General features: G+C 37.5%; 1 protein-coding gene across 2 annotated transcripts in view; it reads right to left on the minus strand.

Annotated features, from left to right (window-relative positions):
- slc24a3 (solute carrier family 24 member 3) overlaps positions 1-22,358 on the minus strand; it is a 64,348-nt gene extending 41,990 nt beyond the window's left edge. For both annotated transcript variants that reach the window (XR_007140461.1, XM_027136360.2), the window contains exons 1-2: positions 21,828-22,358; positions 6,461-6,577 (exon numbers count right to left, since the gene is read on the minus strand). Coding sequence is in view for 1 of the 2 variants with exons in the window: in XM_027136360.2 (XP_026992161.1) it covers positions 6,461-6,577; positions 21,828-21,996 (286 nt within the window). In the remaining variant the exon portion in view is untranslated. The remainder of the gene's footprint in view (positions 1-6,460; positions 6,578-21,827) is intronic.
- Between the last annotated feature and the right edge of the window lie 398 nt (positions 22,359-22,756).

Consider the following 22,756-nt stretch of genomic DNA (forward strand, 5'->3'; position numbering starts at 1 on the left):
TTGCCTCCCATAAGAGATTAGAATTCATCACATCCCAGTGGTCTGAATCTGTTCTGTCAATTCTGGACGTGTATCTCACAGAAACATTACTGCTTACACTGGATGCTTATCCAAAAGCTCAGTGAAAACACAAGAGAGCTTTACCCTGAATCCAAGAAACGAGAGGCCTTCTGATCTAAAGATTGTCACTAACACTGAAGCTAAACAAATCAAGATATCTCCAACCAAAATGATCAGCGGCACTGTCAGTGATATACAGTTAATGTGAAATTGAAAATGTCTTACTGTGACTGTAAAGAAATTATAATAAAGATAAAAATATCCCCCTGGAGGCACGATAGGAAACCAATATCTCAATTTTTCCCCTGGAGACACACATACAGATAAGCGTGCACACACACACACACACACACACACACACACACACACACACACACACACACACACACACACACACACACACACACACACACACGCACACACAAACACACACAATGTTTCAGGTAATTAAAGATATCAGTATAAAGACGGAAAGGTGCCAGTAATGGTGTTCACAACAGCCTCCTCCCATCATGATCTATTATCCTATTAGTCTGAAACCAAAGGCAGGATATCCTAAAAATGACAGCTTAAGCTCCCCTCTCTTTCTACAAATGCCAGATTTATAGCTAAGCTCCCTCATCCAATTTTTCCTCAACAGGCACAGGCAGTATCTCCTGAAAATAACTGATTTCTACATACAACTTTTTTCTTCTTTGTCTCTAATACTTTTCTTATGAAAGAAAGAAAATGGAGCATACTTCTCAAAGAGAAAATCAGAAGTTGTATACAAGTTGCTTTCCTGTCCTAATGCTGGTCATTATTGAATTTCCTTGCTTCTTTATGTGATGTATGATGTTGGGAAGGTATTCGATAAGTTGATGAGTAAGCTCACTGGCAAAGTTTTACGTGGTCTCTGGGGAGGTGGTCTTGTGTTCAGTTTTAACATAAAAGGTGGTTCAAGCTTCATGCAAGTGAGGATGTAGTGTATATATTATAATGTCTAAAGTATGATGGAAAAGCAGGAACTCTGAAATGTATATCTTTGGGCTCATTTACTCAAATCCCTGGTGGGAAGAATTTGGGAATAGACGGGTAAAATATTAAGGACAGAAAGAGAGAGAGAGAGAGAGAGAGAGAGAGAAAAAGGAGAGAGATAAAGAGTAAGGAGAGTAGGAAGAGATTTAACTTTGAGGGTGGTGAAAAACCTCCTCTCTATTTTTCCATACACATGGCCAGATCTTCCATTCACATGAGGTAGTATTTTATATACAAAACCCTGTCATATTGATGCTTTTATCTTTTTTTATCTACTTGCCTGGTACATATGCACCTTGGAGATCTTGACCTCTTACCTGGCAGCTCCATCTCTAACATCCTTCTACCAATAAAACCACTCTTCTTCCTCTGTACCACACTCCCCGTCACACTGGACGGTTGACTGCAATTACTCCTGCACCTTCTTTACCTCAGCCCCCTGTAACCTCACTGTTCTACTTCCCTCCCTATCATTCAAACACATGCATTCGGTCTTACTACGACTGACTTTCATTCCTATTCTTTCCATAGCAGACATCCACCTTTCCAGGTGTCCTCCACCTGCTCTCTACTCTCACTAGATTACAATGTCATCCGCAAACATAATTGTCCACTGAGGTTCCTGTCTGACTTCATCTGTCAACCTGTCCATCACCATAGCAAACAAGAAGGGACTCAAAGCCGATCCTTGATGTAGCAATACTACTACTATTACTACTACTACTACTACTAATTATTATAATTATTATTATTATTATTATTATTATTATTGTTCATATATATATATATATATATATATATATATATATATATATATATATATATATATATATATATATATATGTCATGACTCAGCCCGGACTTTGGCCACGTGCATCTGTTTACGTTTCTCGTCATGTGTCTGCCCCGCCTTCGTCTGCTCCTCCCTGTCTACACACCTGTTTCCCATTGTTATTAACCTGTCTATTTAACTGTGCCGCGTTGCCTTGTGCAGCGCAAAATCTACTGTTGTCTTTGTCCTGTCTCTAGTCCGTGTGTTGTTTCATGTCCTTTGTTATTAAACCCTCTTGATTTGGCTATCCTGCTTTTGGGTCCGCTTCCTTACCCCGCGTCATGACACAACCAGTCTCACAGTCACCATTTTGCTCATGGAAATGAGGATAGAGCAGAGTGTATATAACATTAAGATGCTAACAATCATGTTTGATGAAATATCATCAATCAGGTCTCGAAAAAAATTCCTCAGGGATCACAAGCATAGAGCTGGCTTTTAATAATAATAATAATAATAATAATAATAATAATAATAATAATAATAATAATAATAATAATAATAATAATAATATTAGCCTTTCATTACTCTTAAATCATAAACATACTTCTACATGGCATATACAATCCACTTCCTGATGTCAAAGAAGCAAAAGTAACTACTTCTTCGAACACATAAATGATAAATGCTATGTAGTTTGTGATACCAGTGTGTCCTTTCATCATGTATATGAGTGCTGCAAATGTGTTTGCATGCACAGGGCTTAACAGGCCACTCTCTCACACTTTCCAACAGCTATGATCTTCCCACTGTGTAATCACTTCATTTCACTCACAAACTTCCCTCCTCTGCACCTCACCTGCTGCTTCTCCATTTCCAGCCGCTGCTTTCACTAGTACCCATTTTGTTTTCTTGAAAACAGAAATAAAGATTTCAGGGAAGTGATTAAAATCATTACACTGACTGCAGAGCACACCCTGCTGTACGGCTTGCTTTGTTGGAGAGAACTGAACAATAATTTCATGTACAATTAGAACCTCAGGGAAGCCCCTCAGACAAAGACAGCAGGATGGAGTGACGAGTAACACTCCAGAGCCTGTGTGGAGTCTGATTTCTACAGAGATTCATGCTCTCCTGCTGCTATGTGAACGGTGTTTACTCTTCATATGTTGCATGACTCACCTGACTTGCTAGCTACAACTGAACAACTCTCCAACATGCAAATAAGAGGACAAAGGCAACAGACATGGATATACTGGACAAAGAAAATTAAGAACAGTTATTGCCAAATAAGAGATAGCAGCTTAATAACAGCCTAATAACAGCTTAATAAATTTGAGGAATCTGTGAAGGATATAAGAAACTGGAAGCTTGTTAAATTCCTCCTAACAATTTAATTCTCACAACACAGAAGTGTATGTGTATCTCTACTAGAACCACAAGCAGCTAGAAGTAAACTTTCTGATGGGGTTATTATTGTTTCCAGTCTTTTAATTAAAGCTCATGTAGAACATATTTCCACGACAGCCTTCATTCTTGCATTTAATCTGTTTAGATTTAGCAATTAATGTCCGTTAATATATAATAGTTCAGAGCACCTGCATAAATTCATTTACATGTCTATTGACTCCTGATCTCCTGTTTTACCAGGGAGAAACACCTGTCCATTTAGCAGGTGTTTGGCTTATATTTATGTGATTACTCACTCTGATGTTAAATTGCAGGGCTCCTAGGCACGCTATGCAAAGCTTTACAATGTAATCAGAGAAAACTGGGTACTAGATATTCACTGGTAGTAACGTAATATCATGTACGGGTGTTAAAATTGTTATATTGTGCACTGCGATTCCTGCATTAGCCCTGTTTTACTGATCATCCCAAATGATTGTTCTGTTTGTTCCTTAAAAGTTTCCAGCTTTTGAGTTGAAAAAGACACTTCATGTCAATACTGACATGAATACTGTATATTTTCCTATGACAGCATGCTTCATCTTGTTTTACTCCTCATTTATCCTCATCACAAAAAGACAAATAAACAGAGAGACTGAAGGAAAGAGAAAAAAAAGACAAAAGTGGTAGGCCACTGAGTATAATGACATGACATTATAAAGAATGCATCTGTAATTGGCATTTCACATATTATAAAAATGAATAACCATTTATTTCTTTGGTAAATAAAGGAATATATAAATGTAACAATCAAGAAACCATACTTCAGAAATTATAATTACATCCAGTACCGATGTCTTATGTACTTTAGAAAAGTGGATCTAGTACTGCTAATCTTCTAAATTTAATTGTATCAGCGTTTCATTGTATCATCAATTACCGTATATTGTTTAGTAAAACTGTCAGGACTCAGCCCGGACTTTTGGCCTTTGCATAATCCTCCCAGTCTCTACACACCTGTTCTCTATTGTTAATCGTTGTGGCTATTTAACCATCGTCAGTGTATTGTCAGTGTTCGTCAGTATACCCTCGTCCTTTGTCCTGTTTAGTTTTCGTCTGTGTTCCTGTTTTATGTTTATTTATTAAACCTTACTTATTTGAAGCTATCCTGTATCTGGGTCTGTCTTCCTCCTCCCGGTGTGACAAAAACAAGCATTTTGACATGTGATTGACAAGTAGTTTTAATGAAAGCATTTTTACTCAACATGAAAATCTCTGCATTTTCATTAAGATTAAATAAAAAAGAAGAAAAAAGAAGTACCTGGTCTGGTACTTGTGGTGCTAACTAAATATGATATCCAAAGTAAGTAAAAGTAAAAAATTCAAAGTAAATAATATGCAGCCGAGAATCTCCTGCATTCATCTTAATTTAATTCACCTTCTGGATATTAGTGAGAATCTTGCTTCTCAGCTTTTGTGCTCATACTGAGCATTTAGCAACCTCACTTTTAATAGCTGAGATGCAGAATAAAAAGGAACCTCTTCCACAGACAGACATGTGAAAAAGAGAAGCAGATTCTCCTTGAAAAATTTCCCAGAAAAAGAGCAAAGTAAGAAAACCCTTGCTGTGTGCTGAGGCGCCAGGCTGATGGGATGGGTGTTTCTGGATTCTCAGCACTGGGAAATACTTCAGAATTTAACTCCCTCTTTAATGGAAAGATAAAAAAAAAAAATACCTGGCAAGTAGAACATCCTCAAACACTATGATCTCAACTGGAAACATTAGCCAAATTTGCCCATGAGCAAACATGGAGTGGACATTTGGAACTACAGATAATAAGCTATACTTTCAGTACAAGAGCAGTCAAAGAAGGTGTAAGGGACGGAGATCAATGAGCATAGAATTCATGGCCTATTAATCTTCTGCCATTACTGCTGTACTAGTAACAATAATAATAATACTAATGACAATACTACTAGTACTACTACTACTACTACTACTACTACTACTACTACTACTACTAATAATAATAATAAGAAGAAGACAAAGAATAATAATATTGAGTGCCTGAGTGTCTGAATGAATGCTATGATTGAATAAATACTTGACTAATGTAGTTAGTAAGTGATTAAATGACTGAGTAAATATGTGGCTGAGTGAATGAGTAAATTATTGACTTCACAATAAAATATTTCCATAAAATTCAAACAGGGAATGCATTTAAGTATAGTTCATGCAATATACACTATAAAAATAATAGCAAACTGTTATAACTTGCAGATCATTAGAACTCTACAGTAGCAAACACACTGGTGAGAGGAGATGGTTAATAATTGGACCTACAGAATTGATGGTCCTTTTTTCTGCCACAATGGTTACAAACAATTATCCAATTCCAAAAGCAGCACTATACAGTATGATTGAGCTATAAACACGAATAATTGAGGATGAATGAAGTAGAAGAGTAATTTATTGGGTGGTCTAAATGGGCAAACATGAGCCTATGCAGTGAAAAATATACAGTATATGAATATAAATGAATAAATTCTTGAAAAATATACAGTATATGAATATAAATGAATAAACTCTGGGTTAGTGAAGACTCACTCAAGAAAATATTCATTCAAGTTTGTTTAGACAGTTAAATTGTGATTGTTGAACATTAGCTAATATTATAATTGAGAAAACAGAAGATTCTAACAATTAAAATATAAATTATTTTGCATCTGTACTGTGGTACAATTGGCTTCTGCACTCCCACAGACAACTGTGAGCATCCTGATCAACAATAGCGTTGCCTGTGTCAGCTAGATTACGTACTCAGTTGCAACAAAAGAGGCAGTCAGATCAGGCACTGCCCTTCAAAGCCAGAGCAAACTGAACACCGGCAACCCCCAAAGTGCATGACACAGTGACCTATCCACACCAACATTGTACAACTGAGTGCTTGCTCTTCACTAATACTGCATATTCAGACTACTTACACAAAACAGCCTCTTTTCACAGCACACACAAACATACTAACTAACACAGTTTCTGCAGAACTTCACACAAACTGACTTATTCCTTAATCAGTTCCAGAGTGTCACACATCTGGATTTCTATATGACCTATTTAAAGACAAATATCCAGAGCTGATATTATCTACAGAAGTTAATGTGCCACTGAGCATGTATTCGTATTCGGTGTGAGCAGTGCTACATGGTGACCTTTTTGTTTACCTGGTTGAGTGCAGTTCCTCACAGCATAGAGCTCAGTCTCATTGGTAAAGTGTTGAAGAAGCCTGCGACTCTCCCATGGCTCACTGACCTCAGATCCAATGCTGGACATGATGTATCCTGTAGAACATAGATTACACTCATCAGATCAGACAGTAGCATAATGTCACAGTGCAGAAGTACAGTATACTAGAAGGTTTGTGGACACCTGGCTATTACACCCATATGTGTGTATATGGGATTTATGATGTCTTCACTGAATGTCTTATATCCACTGAAACTAAGACTCTAACACGTTCCAGCATGACACTGTCCCTGTACTTAAAGTGTGGTCTGTAAAGGTTTGTCAAAGTTGGTGGGGAGTAACTTCAGTAGCCTACAGAGAGCTCAGACCTCAACCCCACTAAACACTTTTGGGATGAACTGGAATGCCAACTAGACCCCAGGCCTCCTGACCTTGTTAACTAAATGAGTGTCTGAACAAACACAAATCTCCACAGCCATCTTCAATATCTGGAAATCCCCCCAAAGAGTAAAAATTTTTAAAAACTACAAAGGTTACTGGTCAAGTGTCCACAAACTTCTGACTAACTGCTAGTGCTTGATATGTTGTCACTTCAACACTCTTAGTTCAGCCTCCTAAAAGAGGTATTTGTACTTTAAAATGTTCTACGCAACATTCATCTTCAGTAAATCAGTAAATCTGTTTCCTTTTCATGGTAGTATTGGTTGTTCAGCCGAAAAATTGGAACACCTTTGGTGGCAGATCAGCAAATCTTTAGGTGAGCAAAAGTATTGCAAAAGACTACAAAAGTAACTTAACACAACAATATTTGTTTGCATATGCAGTATCTATCAAGGCAGTGGCACACTGACATGACCAAACTGTTGCATTCTTCTTTTGTCTTTTGGTGAAGTTTCATTTAGTTGTTGTTTTTTTCCACAGAATTTTCTTGAGCAGATCTTTATTTTCTCCACACTTTTCATTACTTTGTGAATTCTAATCTGGCTGTCTTGAGCTAAGGCCTCTATACAGTACTTCTTTCAAAATTGTCTTCAAATAGTTAATAGAGTGAATAGTTGACTTCAAATAGTTAATAGAGTGAATTTCGATCATTTCACTCTTGCACTCTGGAGGTTGTTGTTGATGTCACTGACTGTTTTTTTTTTTTTATTTTTCTATATAGCTCTCACGAAGGTTGTTGTATTGGCTGTCCAATGTTTGTGCAGTGGCTCTGATTAAATTTCCCTCTTTTCTCAAATGTCTTGCTTTTCTTTAACATCCAGCCTCTCTGGCCTTTATATTGGTTTATCAGTTTTAACAACAAATGCAGTCCAGGAGAAACCAAGGGTTCAAACCAATAGTAGAAATTCAGATCAATGAATTAGTTAAAGAAAACATGGGCAACAAGAAACACTTGTCTGTCACATGTTCCAATATTTTTCATCACCTGAAAAATGGGTGGGTTAAAACAAAAGGTGCCATGTTCTATATGATTTAACACAGCTAGATGTAAAAGTTCAGTAAATGAAAGCTGAAATTCTGATCCATCGTCTCAAATTTATCTTTTGATCCCAAACCCAAATGTCTTCAGTATATAGCAAAAAATACTTTTGAAGGGGACTATAAAGCAAATAAAGTAAAGCACAGCTCAAAGATTCATTCTATTCAGAAAAGTTGTCATTACATCTTGACAGATACTGATGATACTTCTGGAACCACATGCTTCACCCAGAGATAGTAGAATGTGCAGTCATGTAGTCATACACTGACTGAGCTGTAAAATGTTACACCATCTCACAGACATAGGAACCCCAATGCATTACTTGGGAAGAGTGCAGAGCGCCGCCTTAACTTGTCAACATGCCGCTGTGGAATATTCATGAACTCCATCTGTTCCACAGAGCAGGGTTCTTTCCTTCAGTAGGGCCTGAATCTAGCCATATAATGAGAGGATGATGTATAATTTTGCATGTACCCTCAAAAATTAAAAGTTAGAAGTGAATCACTCAAATAAACCGCTAACATACAGCTCCAAAACATACAAAAAATCTCTAACACATGATTTGAGATAAACAAATGTTGTTCTAAACAATAAACAGCATCGCTGCATAACCAACACAGAGAGCTAACAAAGTCATTTTAAAAGCCTGCTGTTATTCATAGCTTAGTTGATTTCATTGCAATAGCAGAGACCCAGATACGTGCACAAGTAACTAGTAACAAAAACCAGTATGCTACACATCCGGCAAGTTGCAATCCTGAGATTCGTTACATCATGGCACTAACTATGATTTCGTTAAATTAGAAGAGAATCATATGGAGTGAGGACAGTTGTGACAGCTACACTAAAATTAATATGTCATTTTACCATCTGACAGGAAAGAGATAGCAATGAAATCCAGTGAAGTGGAGCTGAGGGCATGGAAGGGTCTTGAGACACCCCTTAATTCTCTTCCCTTTCTATATCATTCTCTTTTTCTATCACCTCCAGGTCAAAGCACTGCCCTGTGATCTCCATATGAAAATCATGTTTAAAGGTTGGTAAATCATTATAGTGAACATGGTGTAGCTCTGTTTAAACAATCATGGCTGGAGCTCTTGTGTAGCTCTCTTAGACATTCTGAGGTCTTGTACATTAGCCACACAGTGTGAGATGATACAAATAAAATCCTGGATTTTACGTAGCAGGCTGTGTGATAACAGTTATGTTCAGATATGTTGCAAGTCAGTAACTTTTTTGGATGTGTGTCATTAGAGCACTCATATTTTGGTTCAAAATGCTTGACACATGCTTGTCGCTGTTTATTTAATAATTCATTTAAATGTGGTTATAGACCTTATTTGTCTTTTATCACTTCCTTTAATATCTTATTATTTATTATGGATTATATTGTATTGAATATGAATGTCAATGCTCACTTAATGAAGTTTTGTTAAATTGGCATGTGAGTGCAGAAAGCAGCTATATAATACATTATATAATGTATTGTTGTCATATTGCCCATCTCTACTCACAACCAAGGAATTTTTATTCACAATTTGGCTGCAAATGCATTATTGTGCCAAAATTGCACAGTATATGCAGCCTTTTCAAAGCCATTACATTCAATGCATAATCCACTCAGGACCCCTCACATGATGTTGAGTAACCACAGGGACCAGAGAGAGGCAGTGATGATATAAGATTAAAATGAGCACAACACACACTCACATGCACAAGGACGGACATGAGCTCTTGTGCAATTAGGCAGTGAGCAATAAGACAGAGGTTCAAAGGGTATTTTGCACACACACACACACACACACACACACACACACACACACACACACACACACACACACACACACACATATATATATATATATATATATGTGTGTGTGATATATATGTGTGATATTTCTATTTATATCTATATTTATATATATATATATATATATATATATATATATATATATATATATATATATATATATATATATATGACAACCATATATCATAACACATAACATACTGTATATACACACACACACACACACACACACACACACACACACTAGGATTAATGCAATGAATATTTTTCATTAGAAATGTTATTTTTATATATATATATATATATATATATATATATATATATATATATATATATATATATATATATATATATATGTATGACAACCATATATTAATCCTATTAATCCTATTAATCCTAGTGTGTGTGTGTGTGTGTGTGTGTGTGTGTGTGTGTGTGTGTGTGTGTGTGTGTGTCCAGTGCTATGTAGTACCATCAAAGTAGCATTTCTGTCATATTTGTTCCAAGTATATCTGCTCTGGATCCACTGCAGTCCTCAGTATGATAATGATAAAGCAGTTACTGATAATAAATGATGAATGAAATGGAATTGAAAAGAAATCAAGTGAGCCCCAGAAATCCCCACCTATTACACACCTAGTTGGACATAACATAACTGAACTGTAGTTCTGACATACAAACTACTGGTGCACAGGTCTGTCTATTGCATTATGACTGCATAACTGCCGGCATTTCCTTAGGATCTGGCTGATCATAAAGAATAGGCAAATCCTTCTGCTGGCAATCATTTAAACTAAGCAGATCCTGAAATATGCAATTCCAAAATACAAATGTTCCATGCAAATATTATATTGTGTAATATAAGTGAAGGCTCTACTGCAGTGCTGTAATGGACATATGCATTGAGCAGGCATTGTTTAGTTCCTCTGCCATTAACACAGATTAGAATATTTTTCTCTCATGCCTAACCAAAAAAAAAAGACTGTCGAAACCCCCACATGTTGCATAAAACAGAATTACATAAAATGTTTATTTTCTCATCGTTTTACATTTGTGTTTCATGACATTTGTTTTATCCTCTGTGATGTTTGTTTTATGACGTACAATGAACACATGGTGTGTGTCATTATACAAGCAGGCATAACCAAACATTTTTTGAATGGGTCGGCCCTCAGCATAAGCGCTACATACTGTAAATGCTCAGCAGGAAAATATCAAATACCAGACAAGATTACACAGGATGACTGGTGAGATACAACAGAAAAATAGCCTAGCCCTGAGAAAAGCCCCAAATGTCCATCTGTATGCTCAAATAATTTTGTAAAGAACAGACATGTCTAAGACAGGTTATGTAACTTTGCACAACAGCAGGTCTTCTTGTGTGGAGACTTTGTCTAAATTTATTTTGTTGTCTTCATCCAAAACAATTCTGGGGGAAAATATGATTGCAACAAGATGTTTTCTCTATACTAGACTATTCTAAACTACACTAACGTATTTATACAACAGTGTTGTTGAATTCACGATAATGATTGGTCAGAAGGTGCTGATTAATTTTCTCCAATAGCACAGCTCTGACAATTCTGTAATTCAAATGACAGGTTTATAATTATGCACTTATATTTATAGGTTATTGTTTCTCAGGAAACAGGGACTTGGTTGGTAGATAATAATCATTGCTTTCTCTGAGCAGATGGTTAACAATTAAAAGAAGATTTCGGTCAGTGTCTGCGCTTTAGGTTTTTCTTCACAGAGAAAGTCTTCAGTTATGTGACACACAACAAAATATATAGACTAGTAAAAGGATAATGGTAATTACTGTTTGTGGCTGGTATAAGAGCAATAAAATACAGAAGAGCATGTAGTCCACCTTCTTCCATAGCTCCCTGGTCTTGATCTGAGGCTACTTGCCTGTAGTAGGTGTTTTCAGTGGTGACCAGAAATCAGCCTGAGCACTCTGAGACATTTCATAGTCACAGCCAGCATAATCTTTTTCAGCAATTAGTGCTATACTAGACCTTGTGTGCATTCAAATCAGATAGGCTAGCCCTTGCTCCCCAGACACATAAAAGAAGCCTGGGCACCATGACGATGTTGACGGTTCACCATTTTTTTTCCTTGGACAATTTTGGTAGATACTAACCACTGCATACCAGGAAGATCCCACAAGCCCTGCCATTTTGGAAATGCTCTGAGTCTCCTATGTCTCAGAGAAATCACTATTTTTCCTGCTTCTAGCACATCAAATTCGGAATCTGACTGTTTGTTTTCTGTCTAATATATCCCACCATTTAACAGGTGCCTCTGCAGCTAGATCATCAATGTTACTCAAATCACCTGTCAGCTGGTTTAATGCTATGTACTGTATATTGTTCAGTCAATATACTGTATCTCTGTCATCATCAAACATCTACAAACTTTAAAAATGGATAATGCCGACCTCACGTTAACAGTTCTCATTTGTCTGCTTATAACAATGCTTGTGTGTGCTGGATCTTGACGCCCACTCGTATTTCCAACAATGAAAATGTAACCGATTGATCAAGCTTTTGATGTACTGTGTGAAAGTCATGTGATTAGATCCAGCATATGATCTGGAAAGCAAGGCTGCTCCAAATACCAGCTGCAATGGGAAGAACCGTGTACACCCAACCCAATACTGTCAATGTGGAGATAAATTTATCCCCACAGCCATCCACCCAGCCAAACTGTAATTACCTAGTTTATCTTCATTAGCTATGCAGGTGAGATGTTCAATGTGGGACAGAACTGGTTGGAACTAGGAAAAGTTGTTAAATGGACATGTAGCTACTATAAGAATTCAAAAAGTGCAGCTTGCTTTGTCCTCAAATATTCATTAATTTCATTGAATTATAAGCAGGTAATACAAAGTAACATAGAATTAAGTATGTAACTCAGTCATATTGCATTCCAGCTAATTATACTCCTGTCTGTTCAATCCCTAGATAACACATTAGAAAACAAAAAAATCTATACTTTCATATTTACTGGCAGTGATTGGTTATCAGTAAGGGGTTGTTCAAGGATGTGACATGCCATTAGCAGGCTCATTAGAGAGCAGTGTCACTTGCACACCTGCTGTGTGTGTCTGCTAACATCCAGTTCAAGCAGGAGTGCTTCATTTTCATCAGGATGTTGCTCCTTCAAAAGGCTGGACAAGAAGGCTTTGAGGTTGGGGTTGCCCAGCAGGAGTGGAGGTTTCTGGGACGTCAGTTTGTGGAGCGCAGCCCCTCCCTGCAGCTGGAGATTCCACTGCAGAAGTGTACAACGTACAATGAGATATAGTGGGTGTTGGGACTCGGTTCAATTCTGACACTAAGAGAGAAATAAAGATGAATTCTCCACCACTATAAATACTGATTTTCCAAAAATATATGCTTCTGCACTTACAAAGCTGGAGGCTTGATACAGACTGAATCAAATGTTCTTCAATATGTCAGAATGACAGATTTTAGTCCACATTTTCTGAAATGAAATAGATTATCTGGAACATGCTAAAGATAGAGTATATCACAGATCGTTTTTGTGTAAGGCTTTCTTTGTGCATTCACTTCTTCTTCTTAATTTGATGTTTATACATCAGCTCCATGGTTCTCAGCTTACATCAGATCCTTTTCTATTTGTGTAGATTTCAGCCAGTGCCAAACATTGTTGCTGTTTATCTTGCCAACATATTTGAGGAATTCTGCGAGACTGAGGGACTGCTAAGAGAGCTAGAGATAGACTGATAGTGAATGAGAGCAGCAAAACATCATTAACATTTCTTTAAAAGGAAAGTCTCTGTTCCAAACTATAAATTAAACCCATTAAAACATCTCTCTCACAGTAAAAGTAACATCTTCTTTTGTTCTACTGTCAAATGAATGTAACCAAATATTTCAGCTGTACCCAGATGGCTTCCATCGAGTGAGTGCTGGTTGTTGTGTGGCACTGAAACATGATTACATTTGGCTATATCACTTGCACGTTTTTGGACCTCACTTTACATGTTTAATGTTGTGTAGTACAGGCTGTCTTCAAGCGAATAAATATACATTTAAAAATGAAGGATGCTATAAATGGTTCTTTGGAATGTCACTGTTACGGTTCAGCCCGGACTTTTGGCCATGTGCTTCTGTTTATGTGCCGTGTCACATGTATGCCCCACCCTTGTTTACTCCTCCCTGTCTCTACACACCTGTTCCCTATATATTAATCGTCATGTCTATATAACCGTGCCATCATCGTCAGTGTCCCTCATCCTTTGTCCTGTTTAGTTTTCGTCTATGTTCCTGTTCTGTGTTTATAATTTATTAAACTGTTTATTTGAAGCTATCCTGCGTATGGGTCTGTCTTCCTCCTCCCGGTTGTGACAGAATGATTTTGCGCAAACTCGGATCCAACAGGAGAGCTTCCAGCTTGGATTATTGGGAACATTTTTGGACTTTTTCCTTTTTTAACGGTGACATCACTCCACATTTTATCAGGTGAGGGACGCCGCACCACATCCGGTTCCCCGCAGAGGATGTCGCCTCACTTCAGTGGTTTTATGTTATGGCACTACTTTAAAGATGGCATCACGAAGACCTCTAACTTCTAACTTTTTTCAAATTTCCACCATTTTTTTTTCACAACTGTTGGATTTGTTGAAACTTGGATATATTCTGGTGATGAAACGTAACTGTAAATTAAAAAACACAACAATAATAAAATAAAAAAACGACCTGTAGACAGAATCAACAACTACAGTAACATGACTGAATGGTGGCACCGGTTACCCTTTTAATGCTTAACTATAAATAATTTATAGTTTATGATTATAAATAAGATATGTTTTGAAGTGGTTAAAATTTGGTTCACAATAGTTCATGTTACTGCTTTTGACAAACCTTACAATTTCAAGCAGTTTGAATTTTAAGCGGAAAATAAGTGCTGACTTGTCTTTTCATTATGAAACCTTCTGCTTTTTGTTATCGTGTGCTGTTTTTTAGTCATGTTGTCAATTCTCAAATCAGACAAGAGAAGGATTGTGAAAGCTAGTATCTAGTTCAATGAGCTGCTTTCGGCTAAATAATTTACATAAATACGTCAATGGATAAGCATTTGGACCACAGTCCGTTATTTCAAATCTTAAAAACATACCACAGCGGGCTATTATTTATGTTCTCACATTGTTGGAATATTTGCTGCAATAAAGCGAAACATGAGCTGTGTTTATTGAATTGCATTCCCAAGCCAGGAACATCAAGTGTGTTTCCCATCAAATGAGCAAGCTACATCACAAAACATCTCTAACTATTAAATTAGTTGACAACAGCCTTTTATAATCAGAGGGAAAATCAAACTGCATGGCCATTAAAAGCAGTATGTGATTTGAAACTTCTTGTCATTTACCTGTGGATTATAAGTATTCTCCACAAGTCTCTTCAAAGAAGATTTATTTATAAATTTATAAAAGATACATTTAAGCATGTCTGCGCTTCCTTTGGGATTTTTCATCCTTACAGCCTTGCTCACAATTTCCTTCCCACCCCATAGCTAACTCACAATTAATCCCAACTAAGCAATATAGAAGCTAATCAGTTACTTACTGCAGGTGAAATACTTTTCAATTGTGTCAGCTTTGTGAATGCGAGTAAAATTGCTCAGCTGGGGAATACACGATGATGTGCTGCAATCTCACTCACATGTTTGATAACAGGCTCTGGGATGTCTTTTTTCACATAATTGAATCAAAGCTTTCTCCTTTTAGCCTCAGGTACCAGAATTTTGAAAAGCTTCAACACATGCATGGAAAAGTGTATATGTCTATTTTTAGAAATGAATGGTTTTCAGCAAAAGGACTTAAAGCCTGCATTAAAAATAATGGCATCAGGGAAATAAAGAATGCTGCATCTCACAAACACACAAACTCACACAAATAGATAAGCACTGTGGCCTAAAATCACATTTTCTCCTTTTGTTAGTACTCAAAAAATCTTGAAACAATCTTCACAACTGGCTTATCCAGTCAGTGCCAAAGAAGATTGGCACGGGTACTTCCTTCAGCACAGTGTTTATGTATTGTTTAAATCCCACTGCTGGTCCTTGAAAACTTCACTTTCTTTTGCAAACAGAGGGCTGAGTCTGCTTTTGTCTCTGCACCAACTTCAAGCAGCCGAGACTGCAGGACATCATAAATCATGTCTCTAATAAGCACATTTAGGGTGCCCTATATATAGTAGGTAGAAAAGGTATGTAGGACACCACCTTTCTCCTCAATTAATGAACCTGTGCAAGGAATGAGAGTCACTGAGGGAAGGACACATGAAGCCTGCAGATAGGAAAACCCTTTCTTCTTTTTCATCTTTATTATTATCTGCCAGATTTTCACCTGATCACATGCTCCAGAGACACAGTTCTTCTTCTAGGGCTTAAGCATCCTGATGAGTGTCTAAAATAAGTCTGCACTTACAGTAATAGGCAAACTGAAAAGATATAGACTTTAATTACCAAAAAGTTTTTCCTCTAATATTGACAAAGGTTTTGTTCATTTGTGGTGGCATAGAAAGCAAATTGAATGCAAATGCAATGTGGAAAAACGGCTATATTAATAACACCGGTGTTGTACATTTGAGCATAAAACATAGAAACAAGCAAAGCTGTGCAAAACAGAACTGATTAAAATGACACAGCACCGGAAACAGCTTCTAATGCAGTGCAAAGAGACAGAGGCTGACCAAACACAGTGGGCTAAGCTGAAACACTGCCATAAAATGCTCAATTAGCTTTACAAACAGAGCTCACACAATAATAGTTCTGTTTGTCATGAAGATAACCCTGTCACATGGACTGCATGGAAAGCAGTAAAGCAGTGTTGTTCCACTCGACATCAACAAAATGTCCCTGTGTACACAAAATCACAGTTCAGCTCGTATGGAAATAATGTGGCTGATTTTTGTAATCAGCATTTGGATGAGGTGCAACAATGACTACCAACATTCTGACAGCAAGATCATTATTTGTACTTCATCCCTGAATCAAATAACATGATTACCTTCAGTCACTGGGAACAGTTTTGAGAATGCACCAGTAATATGGCTCATCAGCAGTAAGGTTGAATGTCATATTTGGCAGGCCGAGGATTCAAAGAGAATCAGAAATTATTAGATATCTGAGGCACAGACTCAGGGGTTAATTTGTGCACAAGAATAGTGGCTGGTTTACAAAATGGTATTATGGATAACAAAAGACTGCTGTCTCTTACTAAAAATTGACATCAATAACAGAATGGTGAGCTAACTGTTTTTGGGCTGACGGCAAATTCTACATGACGCCAGCAATATAGACATTTATAAAGCTAACAACAGGGGAGAAAAATAAACTTGTTGAACTGTTGTCCTGTTGTTTTCTTTGTCTATGATCAACCCAATATTTCCAATGAGATTATATACGGAGATATTAAATTGAAAACAACATAACGGAATAATAAACATCAAAATAAAGTACCATATATTTAGAAGTAACATTCTAGAAAATTAGAACAGTGATGATAAACTTGCAGCTCTAAACAAAACAGCTTTTTAGAAGAACAATAGTCCTGGCAATGTTTATAAAAAAAAAAAAGAAACAGAAAAATGGTCAAGAGTATTCTAGACACCAGAAAACAGAAACATTTTTCTCTAACAATGATGACACTTCAAGCTTTCCATTTTTCTGTGCCATTTGAAATCATTCATCCGGGACAGTCTGTCTGTGAGCTAGTGCTACAACATGGTGTCAAACTAGCTAAAATAATAAAGCAAATACTGGGTAAAGAGACAGCCAGTGTAGATGATGAATGGGATGATCAGGGGGGAATGGGATTGGGAAAGAGGTACAGGTAACCAAGTAAATAGCTGTCAAGCTTGCATGCCTCTCTCGAGGGACAAAAAGGTGTTACTTTGATATTTTTTAAAAGAGCCTCATTTCTAACTTTAGCTATATATAAGGTTAAGGAATGTGCATGAGATGCTGTAATTGAATTTTCTGAACACTTCAGTAACTCGTATGTGACCTGTCTACATCTACCAATTATTGTGTGGTACAAGAAGCCTATAAAAGATCATATACAAGCCTATACGAGGGAGCTGATACAACATACACAATTGCCAACAGCATCATACAGAACAAAATAGATAAAGAAATGAAAGTGGAATTCAATATAAAGAAATTATATATAGGAATTAGTATGTTAAAGATAACTGTTTTAAAAATGCAGCCCCATTGTATTGCTGGTAGTTTGTAACTGAACATATATATTTTGACACGTCATAAACTGAAGTCACAGAGAATCTCATAATTGTTAGCTAGACAAACAGCATATTCATGAATTGCTGCTTATGCTACATCAAAATGGAGCATAAATTACTCAGAGAAAAGCACTATCTGACCTATTTTGCTTATGATATTATAGACATGGGCGATTGGCTAGTGTCACTGTGACTGACAGGATGGAGCGTATGCCAGCTCTGTCTCCCAGAGAGCATGGACAATTCTGCTTTCTTGGATCTCGACCACAGGTGACTGTGGCATCATTTGGAGTGAGACTCACCACCTCCTGATGACAGAGCGCTGTTTCTGTTACACCACTCAGTACAATGTAGCTGCATATCTATATGTGTGACACTGCCTTAGTTCAGACATACACCAAAAAAAGAAAGCTCAGTTTGTTTACTTCATTCATATGCGTATACTTGTTCTATGTGACTGAACCAAGTAACTTTAACACAACTACTTTTTATACATCCAACACGATTTGAGTGTCTAAATGTGACTATGTTAATACTACGTAAATCGATCGTGCTTACTTTACACAATTCAATTTAGTAATAGGTGAATCTAAATGATTATTACATTAAGCTTAGTATAAGCAATGAAATCATGTTTTGATGAGAAACATAATTTTTTATGTAAACTATATGTAATTTTTTTTCTAAAATCTGATCACATTCTTTTTTCAGTGTATAATTAATTGCTGAAATTTTCTACATTTCTTTAGCTAGAATCTTTCCATTAGATTTAGGGCAGAGTTGAAGCTACATCACCGCGCTGTGCCTTAGGAAGGTTTTGAGAATTTTTTTTTAACTCCTCAAAGGATAAATGATTCGTGCTGAACACTGAACAGTGGAAAAGAAAAATAAGCCCCTTACTCTCAAAAGAGAGCTCATATTCACTGCTCAGCAATAGTTTGACAGAAACACTTAGAATGTTAGGCACTTCTACAGCATCCTTTTTTTTTTTTTACAGTTATCCACCATCAACCAATAAAATTGGCCAAACAATAGGATTTCGTGTGAAAATTTGCTGTGTACTGAAAGTGTACTGAAAGTTCAGGCACTGATTCTCTATTTCTGTCTTCCAAGGAACTGATGGGGTCAGTGGATTGTGAGACGTAAATAACTGCTATGCAGCTATATCGCAGATAGGTTGCTGGCAAAATCGAAAAGAAATCAAGGAAGAAATAAATAACAAAAAGTAAAGCAAAGCAGATAAAAACATACAGGCTCAAACAGTCAGGAAATTGTATTTTTATTAATATTACACAGACAAATCACGCAAAGTAGAAAAAATCCAGTGCAGTCACTGGATTATACAAATGAGACAAAAGCTGTCTGTGGACTACAAGGTGCTCTTAGAGGGAGTGAGTGAGTGCTGAGGCGAAACGGACAACCCAGTCACTTCTCATCCATCTCTGTGTAGCCTAGAAGGCTATCCACAGCAGCACTCAAATGATCAACCACTCTTTCCAAGCATCCACAGTGCACTATACATACTATACATGCCAGGGGGTTTGGGGTAATGCTCAGATTACATTGTGATGGTGTAGGCATTAATCAGCACAGCATTCAAACGCTTCTGTTAAACTGCTTTTACTGTGTGTGCGCTGTCATTTTCACCCAAACACTATTATTATCATAATAATGATACTGCCCAGTATGTTTGCAACCAGATTTCATGAAGTGCCTTGGAGTGGACAGGCACTCAATGTGAAGATAGGCATTTTGTCTTTAACAACGAGAAGCTCTTGTAAGCTTTGGGAATGGTTAAGGCTGCATATTTGCAGAGTGACCATGTAACTGACATCAAAACATCAAAGATAGGAAGTACTGCCTTACACAAAGACCTGACAACATTTTCAAAGTGTTTTTTACTTTTGTTTACTTACATAGGTTTAAGATAGTATTAAGTTATACTTCTTCTGTATTAGAGTCTATACTTCCACAATGTTCTGTGATGTATAACATTTAGAGATTTTTTTTATCGACATGAGACACACCTCAAATTGTGCCAGAGATATTTGGAGAAAGAAAAATGCTATATGAAATGTAGTAACCTTTCCAGGTGTATAACCTTGACCCACTCAAGCTGCTTTGAGAAACTGAGAAATAAGAGTGTGTTCACAAGACAAACTTGTGGTGAGTCGTGCATGTCAAATGACAAAGCATCTCTAAGGAATGCCTGGAAAATATTATAAAAGAACTAAATAGGCTGGAAGAATAATATGAAAAAGATGTTACCCATGCTAAAAAAAGGTTTTTATGAACATACAGTTTAAGACAATATGGCCATTTGTTTGTGGACCCCTAACCAGCACATATGTATGTGCATTTGGAACATCCTATTCCAGATTTATTTTCCCGCTTGCTGTCAATAATTTCCACTCTCTTCAGTCGCAAAGTATTAGTGAGGTCAGTGGGGATCCACTGCTACTTTGGGAAACCATGTCTTCATGGACCTCACTTTGTTCATTCATTTGTTCATTCGTAACACATTGGAGTTACACCTCTTCTGTACCATTTATCCTCACAGAGAGCCTGGAGCCTATTCTGGGGGCCTCGGGCACAAGGTGGGGGACACCCTGGACAGAGTTCCAACCCATCACAGTGCACAATCACAGACACAATGACACACAAATTCCAACAACGGCCTACCACACGTCTTTGGACTGACAAAGATAACCGGAGAACCCAGAGAAAACCTGTGAAGCAAATAGAGAACATGCAAACTGCAAATTCAGTGGAGGCAGGAAATGAAACCCTAACTTTAAAGCAAATATTACTAACCAGTAAGCCACAATTCTATTTTGTATGCTTTTCAATGTTGCTTTGTGGCCACAGAATTTGGGTGACCCAAATACGGGCGTGATGGTAAGGTGTCCACATACTTTTGACCAGGTAAATGTATGCATGGGTGTTTTTTTAAGTAAAAAATATTTACTGGTTTTTCAAACTAAAACCGGTTGATCTTTATTATCTGAAATGTAAAAATCTGGATGTACAGGCAGTTTCATGTGAAATAGAAGCAACGTGCTTCTAAAGCTGTAGCAAATAAACCAGTAGATATTTTGTTGGAAAAGTTGTTGTCAAAGCATGACATTTATTCCATGGGGCTCTATTGAACAATAATGTAGATCAGCTTTTCCTCCTTAACATTTCCTTAGACACAACAAATAATTTGCAGCAAATGCCGTAAGCTGTGCATCTCTCTGAACGAACATGGATAAAATGACATCAATGTATCTTTCATAAAAGTTCTTCCCAAGGGATGTGATGGAGTCCTAATGTTTACAATCAAGCTACGAAGTTCATTTAGAAGAAACACTCGCCGGGGGGACGGGAAGTTACAACTCATTTGACTTCCTAGAAAGCAAATTATTACGTTTTTGACTTACATATTCACTTCCGTGATGTAAATATATGAACATAAACATGGGGGTCGTGACAGAAGCAAACTTTCTCCAGTCCGGACCCACGCTGTGGCGAACCGAGCCATTATTAAACCCAGATGTGCACTTGTAACATTCTTCAAATGTTTACATTCATACAGCTGTTTTAATGAAAGTGCTCATGTATTGCTTTAGAAAGTCCAAAACTCATTGTTCATTTAAACAATGAATACATGCCCGTTTAGTGGAGCTCGGTTCAGCTTCCGGCACATCGCGTAAAAATCACTCGCAGTTTACAGGATCATACGCACACGTACACACACACGCACACGTACACGTTCACACAGCCTGAACAGCTCAGGAACTTACCCGAATTGCCGGTCCAGATAGTCAGTCCTGACAGCACGGCGAGCATTAGACCCATCAGACACATCCTGACTCCGAGCAGCTCGGATCTTCTTCTCCTCCGCGCGGTGCTTTTCCTCCGCTGTGGCCGCGTAGATCCGCACCAGAGCCCGACACACACATCCCCGTCCATCAGGAAGATGGGTGTTGCAGAGAAACACGGTGTTCGAGGGAAGACCAACTAAAGTTTTGGAGTGATATAGACGGGGATATCGAAGACAGCGCAGCTCGTTATGGATAAGTTTTGGTCAGTGACGCCGGTCTCCTATATGATGTCCGAGTCTAACGGGACGGAACAGAGATGCTGCGAGCGCAACGGGAGCGCCATGGAGACGACACACTTACTGCCACCTCTCCACAAGACACTGAGGAACTGAGGCGGAGGGAGAAAAGAAGAAAGCAAACGAGCGAGGGAGGAGTGATAGGAGGAGTGTGTGTGTGTGTGTGTGTGTGTGTGTGTGTGTGTGTGTGTGTGTGTGTGTGTGTGTGTGTGTGTGTGAGAGAGAGAGAGAGAGAGAGAGAGAGAGAGAGAGAGAGAGAGAGAGAGCACAGGAAGTGCATCTGTGAAGAATCCTACCTGAAGTTCACGCTGAGAGATTAAAGAGGGAGCTTTCATTTAATTGCCTTGGGTTTGACTTTCTTCAGAGTTCTACAATTTTGTTTTCCTTTGTTATTGTTGTCTTTGTAGATTTGATATTTTGTTTAAACCTGCCCAATTGTACCTTAAAACCAATGGGAGATGTAGCATATATAATATAAATATGTATATTTATCACACATAACAATAGCTTTTTTTTTTTTTTCTTGTATTTTTTGTGACTGTTTGGAACTGCTGCTCAAAAAAGTGCTATCTGTCCTCTTCTACATACATGAGCTCACAGACAGCACATGTT

This window comes from Tachysurus fulvidraco, chromosome 4 (genome assembly GCF_022655615.1).
Source record: "Tachysurus fulvidraco isolate hzauxx_2018 chromosome 4, HZAU_PFXX_2.0, whole genome shotgun sequence".
NCBI lineage: Eukaryota > Metazoa > Chordata > Actinopteri > Siluriformes > Bagridae > Tachysurus > Tachysurus fulvidraco.